General features: G+C 46.9%; 1 protein-coding gene across 1 annotated transcript in view; it reads left to right on the plus strand.

The window, feature by feature from the left end:
- Positions 1-10,000, plus strand: part of cdkal1 (CDK5 regulatory subunit associated protein 1-like 1) — a 241,882-nt gene that overhangs the window by 92,776 nt on the left and 139,106 nt on the right. Inside the window, exon 8 of the mRNA XM_031576182.2 lies at positions 5,952-6,055. Within this exon, the coding sequence (XP_031432042.1) occupies positions 5,952-6,055 (104 nt within the window). The remainder of the gene's footprint in view (positions 1-5,951; positions 6,056-10,000) is intronic.

Consider the following 10,000-nt stretch of genomic DNA (forward strand, 5'->3'; position numbering starts at 1 on the left):
CCCATCTAACCAGGCGTGCTTTGCATTCTGGGATGCAGCAGAGCACATCTATTTAGAAATTCTCTGAATCGAACCGTATCAGCCTGCGTAGGTGTAGTAGCATGAACTAGCTGGAGAATGAAAGGAGGTCTCACTATTATTTTTAAGACGTTTCCTTAAAATGCATTCGGCATTCTGCTGGTATGGTTTTGGCTGCTATATTGCCCAGAAAATGACCACGGTTAAGAGCAAATGCCAACTCTGCGGCTCCTCCCTGGCTCTCTCACAGGGAACTCACCCCAGACACATCTGACCAGTAAGCTGAATGAGAATTCTAGCGTGGTTTGTAGCGATGCGTTTTGTTTCGCTTGGATTTTTCTCTGAAAAGAAACGGAAATGCCCCAAGTTTACTAACTCATCAGCAGATTTGGACCAGAGCAAACTCTAGGTGTGAAAACGCCCTAAGTGCTCTCATCTGGAATGAGTTACGGTCATTACGGGCTGTTGGGCCAGTGTGTTTTATTTGACAGGTTAACACGTAGCACGTAGTGGTGTGTGCGTGCGTAGAATAGTGAGTTAATGTGTATTTGTGTGTGCGTGTGTGTGTGCGCAATAGTGAGTTTGTGTGTGTAATAGTGAGTTTGTGTGTGTGTGTGTATAAAAGTGAGTTTGTGTATGCGTGTGTGAGAGAGAGAAATAGTGAGTTAAAGAGTGTGTGTGTGTGTTAAAAGGGTTAAGAAAGGACACCATATGGTGTGTGTTTATAAAAAAAGAGGTGTTTCTGAGTATGTACAGGCAAGACTGTATGTGTGCGTGAGATGTAGCTTTACATTGAGAATCTGTTTGTGAGTGTTTTGGGTGTGTGTGAATAACCCCCTTCCCGAGGCAGAGTGAGATGGGTCTTGATTGTAGGCCTACACATACTCGCACACACACACAAAAACACACACTCAAACACACACACACACACTCAAACACACACACTCTCTCATTCACTCACACACACCTAAACACACACTGACACACACTCACAAATGTAGAGATGTTTTAGTCTCCTGCAGCTCCAGTAAACACCTGAGCCTGCTCTGGCTGCTAGCCTGACATTCCACAGAGGCATCTGGAAAACACACACGCACACACACTCACGCACACAAACATGGTGTGCATGCAAAACATGCAGGGAACGGCCTGAGAAAGCCTCACAGGATGGAAATGAACTGGGTGAAAGCAAACAGAAATTGGCCCATAAACAAGCGGAGGCGTTGTGTTTGGGGAACAATGCTATCAGATGATGGACTTTTGATAAGTTGTTTTTTCTCTCAGATACTCAGCTCCTCTCCCAACTATCTGGGTTTCCATCCGCTCAGTCCTTTGCTCGTGTTGTGTAATATGTGTGTGTGTGTGTGTGTGTCTTGATGAAGGGGAAACTGTTTCAGGCTGGCTGGTTTGTGTTCTCAGCAGTGGTTTCTGTTTAGGCAGTGGTGTCTCCTTCACACACATTTCTACAGCGGTCTGTGTAATTGACCAGCGGTCTGTGTAACTTACCCTCAAGTACTGATACGTATAGTACGGCCTCTACATTCCTGTACAGGATCTTGTTTGTCTTCTTGTTGGTTGATGTCAGAGCCCACTATAAAACGAATCCTGCACAGAACAGGGCTCAGGGCTCGATCCGCTCCAGGTTTAGCAGGTTTGTCTGGTTACACTATTTCCTTACATTCTCTTTACAGAGCCCCCTGCAGGGCTGGAGTTTTGTCGCGTCACGCTTCTGTGACCCTGAACTAGTTCTGCAGCTCTGCAGCCAAGTGCTTTTATATCAATGCACTTCTTTTCTGTTTCTGTGTTTCGACACACATACACACATACACACATGCACGCGCACACACACACACTCACTGACCCAAGGAACCAGCTGATTGTGTTGTCTATTAGTGTGGTTGTGGACCGTTTGAAGTGTGTGTGTGTGTGTGTGTGTGTGTTGTTTTGGCTGTGGAAGCGCTTTGTTTGAGTTTGTCATGAGGGAATGTACTGGAACAGTTTCACCGCTTCTGTGGAAGCAGCTGTCATTACCACCATGAGAGTTTCCTGGCTGCTTTTACAGAAATCTCTCATTTCTCAATTCTCTCTCTGTCTCTCTCTCACACATACACACACACCCACACACACCCACACACACTTCATCTCTTTTGCTCTCTGTCTCTTTTTTCCCCTCTTCTTCCCCTCCTAGTCTTTTGTTTTGACAGGGCTCTGCATTAAGTGACTGATTTGTCCTTCATGCCTGCGCTAAGGCTTGGCCAAGTGTCTGTGCCATGACAGCACAGCACAGTAGTTCTTTGAACACTTTAAACAGTCACTCCAACCACCACCCCCCCCCCCCCCCTTTGACTTTGCCTCGTCCTCTCCGCACTGTGACCGCAAACAAACCAATAAGCGGCAAAGCACAAACTCGTCTCCAACTTCACACTTCTAATTTTAATTAGCTTAGCGGAGGAAGCCCCGCTCCATGCCCACGGACCCCCCAGCCCTGGCTGGCAGTGGAGGCCTGCGCTCGGGCTTTTATCTCTGGCTTAGCGGCGCTCCATGCTCCCCCTGCTACGGAGGTGTCCTCCTGGGCCTCCCCGCGACTGCTGGGGTGGGGGGTGGTGTGTGGGGCAAAGTAATTTAGCGGCGCCTCCTCGGGGGCAAGGGCATTAAAGCAGCGGAGTTTGTGGGGGTGGGTGGGGGAGTTGCGTGGGCGAGCAGCGAGAGAGCGCGGCTGCCGTGGAGACGTCAGGTAGCACAGAGGTAACACGGCAACAGTCGCCGTGCGGGAGGTGTGATAAAGAGTCGCCGCCGCGCATCAGAGGGTAATTAACGACAAGGCAGATATGCATGTAAATACACACACACACACACACACACACACACACACACACACCGAGCCACGCAGACCCGCACGCAACCTGTCAACATATTCATCTTCTTTGTCTCACACACTCACACAAATGCACACAATCCTCGTCCATATGCTTTGTCACATAATCACCTGCTTGTCTCTTTTCTGCTTTCTCTTTGCTATCTCTCACACACACACACACACACACACACACACACACACACACACACACACACACTCAGTCCTATGTAGTGATTAATAAATGTGTTGGTGTGTGATTAGGCTATGGGGCTCAGTCAGGCCCGGTCGGAGGTGTTTAAGGAACTGTTTAAGTGGAACTTTTTCTGCTTGCTGCCTTGCTGCTTCCTCTGGTGGTGCTTGCTTTCCTTTGTGGGGTGTGAAGAACACCTGGGGGAACCTTTGAGGAAGGAGAGTTGTTTGCTTTTTTTCTGACTTTCTCTGTCTCACGTGCACACACACACACACACACACACACACACACACACCCTGAATTCCTTTAGGCAACACTTGCAGTAGACATATCTTTTAAAGGTGCTTCTGTCCTTGTTTCTCATACATAAAAAATGTCGGCCCTCAAATTAATAACAAATGGATTGCAGCTCATATATAAAATGGGAGCATTGACACATGAAGGTCTGGCCCCTGCCAGAAGTAGACGAGGCATGCTGCTCTTGCGTGCGTGCGTGTGTGTGTGTGTGTGTGTGTGTGTGTGTGTGTGTGTGTGTGTGTGTGTGTGTGTGTGTGTGTGTGTGTGTGTGTGTGTTCTTACTCTCAAGAAGATATAAACTAACAGCACAGGGCCCATCGGCATGGATCCTCTGCAATGTTCAACCCTGTTGCTTAACTCAGAAGATGTTGTTTGTGGTTTTATACCGTGTGTGTGTGTGTGTGCGCACCAGGCTGGAGTAGCTGAAGTAGCATGACCATAACGTGACCATATGAAGTCACGACAGATCTCACTTCTGCTATTGCAAAGTGATATACAGGAGTAGGTTTGGATTAGGGGCGTGTGTGTGTGTGTGTGTGTGTGTGGCGGGAGTGTGAAAGGTGATTACGGACAAGTTGAGTGAGTTGTTGGGCTAGATTGGACTGAATAGCCAGCCACGGCTAAGGCTAGACCCAACGCTAACAGCTAGGCTAGCTTATGGCTGGTGTCATCTGAGAGAGTGCAGTCTGAGGAATGTTCTCGCTCCGCCATCACGGCCCTCTGCCTTTTACATGAGATTTATGATGGCCATTTAGATTCACCGTTTGTCCTTTTTAAAGCCAATTACTGCAGATCACAAGCACTGCTCGCCTTGTGACATATCTCTCTTATGAGGACATATTAGTAAGGGTGTGTGTGTGTGTGTGTGTGTGTGTGTGTGTGTGTGTGTGTTTGGTGGGGGGTGGGTAAAGGGGTCACACCATTATGTTGTTTGTAGCGAGGATGAATTATCTTAATAGTTAATCTCCTCAAATCTATTTGAGGTGCGCAATGCGGGTTGCACTTTTCCATCTCGCATCTTTAACGGCGCCTGTGAAGTTGGCCATGACATTTATGCGTGCCATTATCATAATGGTGCCGTTTGGACCCCGGGCTCATTCCGCTCGCCTCCCCTCTCGCCTAGTCAAATGCCAGTCTCCTCCGTGCCCTGTGTGTTATGCTTGTTCGTTCGTTCGCTCATTCACTCATTCATTTCATTTCGGTTTGTTTGTTCGTTCAGTCAGTCGCGTCGGCCTGTTTACGGAGCGTCCTCCCCTCTGTGGCCCCTGGGCCCCTGTGCCTTCATGTATGTGGAGCTCCATTTGTATTGTCCTGCTGCGGCGGCGTTGGATTTGGCCCAAGAGTTAGGGCTTAATGGAGGAGGAGGAGGAGGAGTTTTCAATACTTTTCAATATTTGATTCCACATTACATTATAAGTCAAGTGTCATCAGGAATCACATTTTCTGAATAGTCCAACCGATTTAAGCAGTCACACACACACACACACACACACACACTCGTATACACACACACACACACACACACACACACACGCACGAGTAGAGCTTATACAAGGCCATGAACAATGCTGAAAGTAAGCCCCAGACTTAACTCTTTTTATCCTGGACGGTGGCTCCTCTCCCTGAAACAAGCTCTCCTCTCTAAATGCATGTGAATCTGTCCCCCAGTCTAAACACACTGGATCAACTGGAAATCTGCCCGCTCCTGAAATGGCTCTGCTGTGTTCTATGGACACTGATCTTCTTTGCAGATAGCTCTCTCTGGGTGGCAGATAGATCTCTCTGTGGGTTTTGAATGCCCAGTCCTACTTCCCTTGGTGTCATCTTCATGTGCTTGTTATGCATTCCCATCGTGTCGCTCCTCTGATGGCTATGGGAGTGTGACCTGCAGGAGGCTGTGTGTGTTTGGTGTTCAGCCTGAGCCTGTTGATTTCCTCTCATATATATAATATAATATAATACATATATATATACCTGCTTCTTATGGTAGTATATGACACTTCCTCTAGAGACATCTTATACCCTTAAGATGTTATTAAAGTTCACCTATCCTCTCTGTCCTCTCTAGGTTTTCATGGTTCTTTGATTGCAATGTTTTTTGACATTTATTTTGGAGCCGTTGGGAATGTAGTGGGTCACCTGTTGTGTGTGTGTGTGTGTGTGTGTGTGTGTGTGTGTGGTGTGTGTGTGTGTGTTTTTTTTAAATTATTATTTATTTATATTTCTCAATCCCAGGAGTGTGGATTGGTCATAATGGTTTGGTTTCCGAACGAATCTTCGAACTGAGGGACTAAGAAAAGACCACACCGTCTGATCAGAGATAAAACTGACTAGAAATAACAAAACATTTTAGCTAGCCATTTAGCGCTAAACTCGCATTGCTTCTTTATTAGTACCCAACCAGTCCTGGGTGTGCTCAGCCAGGTCTGGTTCCTTCCACATGTGCACATCTGCTCTGACACAGAGCCATTTCATGACCCCACAGACGCCCCACAGACAGCTGAGGCCAAGGGTGAGGACTTCACCTCTCCTGAGATTAACCCATGATCTCTCTCTCTCTCCTCTCTCTCTCTCTGTCCCTCTCTCCAGATGTTTGAACGCCTGCACGTACTGTAAGACTAAGCACGCCCGTGGGGATCTGGCCAGCTACCCCGTAGAGGAGCTGGTGGAGCGAGCCCGGCAGTCCTTCCAGGGTGAGTACCCAGATCGCCGCCGAGACCGCGCCGGCTCCGGCCCGCTAGCTGTTTGTGGAGTCAGGACTCTGCTGGTCTGACGGGTTTGTCTGGTTGCAGATTTGGCAATGGTCTCAGCCAGGGCAGGGCTGCATCTGCCATCACAAACACACACGACATGACATACAGACTCCCAAATCATGACATACGCACACAGACATAAGACACTCTAAGAACACACACACACACACACCAGCGAGAGGAAAAAGTCTCACAAATGCAAAAAATGAAAAGACCCAAACATCAGAGAAACACATAAAGACAGACATACAGATGTCATGTACACACACACACACACACACACTTATGCTTCCATCACACACACACACACACACAGACATCACACGCACTCCTCAGAATCTGGGCCATGTTTATGTGTGGTTCCTGATGGCCGGCTTTGAGAAAATCCACTTCTGACTTGATGGGCAGCTGTCATCTTTTTAATCTGTTTGGAGTGTTTAGGTGCTTCTTTTTTCATCCACTTAGACCCAGCTCAATCCCCCTGTCAGTATCTATGGGAGTCTGTCTATTTGCCAGTCTGTCGCTAGGCAGACCATTGCTTACAGACTCCTCTATTATGGGATGGCCAAGTCTCCAAGTATGCAGTATATCACACACATCAGCAACAGTTCCATATCTTCAGTATCAGTCATTTGATCCAAATTCACTTCAGTACCAGTCATATCAGAATCAGTCATCTGGTCCAAATTCACTTCAGTACCAGTCACAGTATCAGTCATCTGGACCAAATTCACTTCAGTACCAGTCACAGTATCAGTCATCTGGACCAAATTCACTTCAGTACCAGTCACAGTATCAGTCATCTGGACCAAATTCACTTCAGTACCAATCACAGTATCAGTCATCTGGACCAAATTCACTTCAGTACCAATCATATCAGTATCAGTCATCTGGTCCAAATTCACTTCAGTACCAATCATATCAGAATCAGTCATCTGGTCCAAATTCACTTCAGTACCAGTCATATCAGAATGAGTCATGTGGTCCAAATTCACTTCAGTACCAATCATATCTGTCTGTCATCTGGACCAAATTCACTTCAGTACCAATCATATCAGAATCAGTCATCTGGTCCAAATTCACTTCAGTACCAATCATATCAGTATCAGTGATGGCTTAGCCCCCCTGACCATAGTTGTCTAGTGACGTCCCTAATGAGCAGTTACTGATTGGTCCCACATGTGGGTATCTTTCTCCAGCACCACAATCCCGTGTGTGTGTTTTCTGTTGGGAGTGGAGCACTCGTGGTGTGTGTGTGTGTGTGTGTGTGAACTGGTGTATGTTTTTCTGTTCTTGAAGATAATCGAGACAGCAGATGGTTGCCGGGTAAAAGGACAGGCCAGGCTCACCGATCCTTTCCACAAAAAAAACATTTATCCACCCAGCTCTGATCCAAACAGAGATCTTAGTGGATTTGTGTGCGAGCGCGCGTGCGTGCGTGCGTGTGTGTGCGCGCGTGCGCGACGTGCGTGTGTGTTGCAATGAGAGAACATAAGGGAGAACAAGAGAGTGATTGTGTTTTTTCATGTGGATCTCAGACTGTACTTTTGTTATGGAAAGTAAATGTCTTCATAAAAAGTGCGTGTGTGTGTGTGTGTGTGTGTATCATAGGTGGAGCAGTCAAGTAGTATTTTCTTCTCTGTAAAATATCCACTTCCTTTATCTGTGGTTGTTCATATTGATCTTCTGTTTATGTGTGTGGTTGTGTGTGTGTGTGTGTGTGTGACAGTTGTTTCACAGTATATCTGTGTCATGGGGTCCCATCAAGAGAGTCTAACAAAGAGGTTGTACTTGCATTGCGTTTCTGTGAGGTGTGTTTATTTTGTGTTTATATGTTTATTTGCATTTGTACTCATCTCTCTAGAGTGTGTGCGTGTGTGTGTGTGCGGAGGTGTGTGTGTGTGTGTGTGGAGGTGTGTCTCGTGCTGGGAACAGAGGCCAGGCAAGCTCCAGCAGCAGTTAGAGAAGAGGAAACAAGAAGAGAACAAACCGTTGGGGTGTGTGTGAGTGAGGGTGTGTATGTGTGTGAGGGTGTGTGGGTGTGTGTGTGTGTGTGTGAGGAAACAGAAAGCTGTTAGTGTTTTGAAGAGAAATGAGGAAGTCAGATGAGTATGGCGCATCACTTGTCACGTTTGACCTGCATTATGAGAAACGTGTGTGTGTGTGTGTGTGTGTGTGTGGTTTTAGAACAGTCTGGGTGGTGTTTGATAAGAAGTGTTATCTCCTATGAGGAGTTGTGTCCTGCTACAATTGATACAAACGTATGCCATAAACACACAAATAAACAACTCGACAACAAAAACCACATGACACGTATTCAAACTGGCAGATATATATATATGAATAATACAGAATATTGATGAAATACAGGCAACCCGGTTGCAGGCTTTCATGTTGAGTAGAACATTTAACAGTTTTCTCACATAACTCATATTACTAACTAGCTAACGGTGTGTGTGTGTGTGTGTGTGTGTGCCCGCAGCCAGTGTTTACATACATGTGCACGCTTTTCTCACTAGGTTTGCCCTGTGTGTGTGTGTGTGTGTGTGTGCGTGCGTGCGTGTGTGCGTGTGTGCGTGCGTGCGTGCGTGTCTGTGACCACAGAGCCTAGTTATGTCTGGGGAAATCAGGTTGCAGCTGGTTTGTGTGTGAGTGTTGACTGTAAGACTGTAAGGAGAGAGTCCTAATGCGAACTGGGCTAATTCAGATCACATCTGCAGCAGCAACAACACACCGCTCTCCAGTCCTCTGTGAGAAGACGTGCTCAATATCAGATTTCCAGAGAGATGGAGAGATGGAGTGATAGAGTGATTTAGAGGGAGAGATGGAGTGATAGAGTGATTTAGAGGGAGAGATGGAGTGATAGAGTGATTTAGAGGGAGAGATGGAGTGATAGAGTGATTTAGAGGGAGAGATGGAGTGATAGAGTGATTTAGAGGGAGAGATGGAGTGATAGAGTGATTTAGAGGGAGAGATGGAGTGATAGAGTGATTTAGAGGGAGAGATGGAGTGATAGAGTGATTTAGAGAGACTGCTCCCCTCTGCATCTGCCAGCCATCATGAGGTTGAATTCTTTGGAGAATGGAGTGAGGGATTCACATCACTTGTCCTCTCTCTGTTTCTTTTCTCTCTTGTTTGTTTCTCTCTCTCTCACTCTGTTCCTCTATCTAAGTCTGGATCGCATGCTCTCTCTCTCTCTCTCTCTCTCTTTCTTTCTTTCTTCTTTCTTTCTTTCTTTCTCTCTCTCTCCACTCTGATCTCTGTCATTTAAGGACAGCGCCTCCGTGGAAATGCCATTCTGTTGCCTGAAAGAAATAGTCAGTTAATACACACACACACACACACACACACACACACACACAACCACCTGTGCCTACCTCCTGTGGTAAATCTCGCTGGTGCAAAGTAAGCACACACTTGGCAATGTCTCACTCAAACACACACACTTGCACACAGTCTCTCGCTTTCTCTAAGAGGCCCATGTCTGATCGATCTCTGTGGCTTCATCTGACTCTTAGCATGATGTCATCCCGCTCCATATAGCCTCTCCTCCTCTGGAGAATTAGGAGGTGTGGAAAGCCAAGTCGCTCCTGTGTGTATTACACACACACACACACACACACACACACACACACACACACACACACACACACACACACTTACAGTTTACCCCAGCTTGTCCTCAGTTCCATCACGTCATCCTTTATATCTGATGTCGCTCACCGTTCACTGGCCTGGAAAGTTCCAAGGTGCATTCAGGCTTGGTTCAAGATGGCCGTGTGCACACTCGAACCTGTGTGATGCATGTCTATGACGAGGGCAGAGACCCCGTCACATAAGTTTGACTCCAGTGTCTGAGTCTGATCCTAGGCTTTCATACGCGTG

Source organism: Clupea harengus, chromosome 11, assembly GCF_900700415.2.
Source record: "Clupea harengus chromosome 11, Ch_v2.0.2, whole genome shotgun sequence".
Taxonomy (NCBI): Eukaryota; Metazoa; Chordata; class Actinopteri; order Clupeiformes; family Clupeidae; genus Clupea; species Clupea harengus.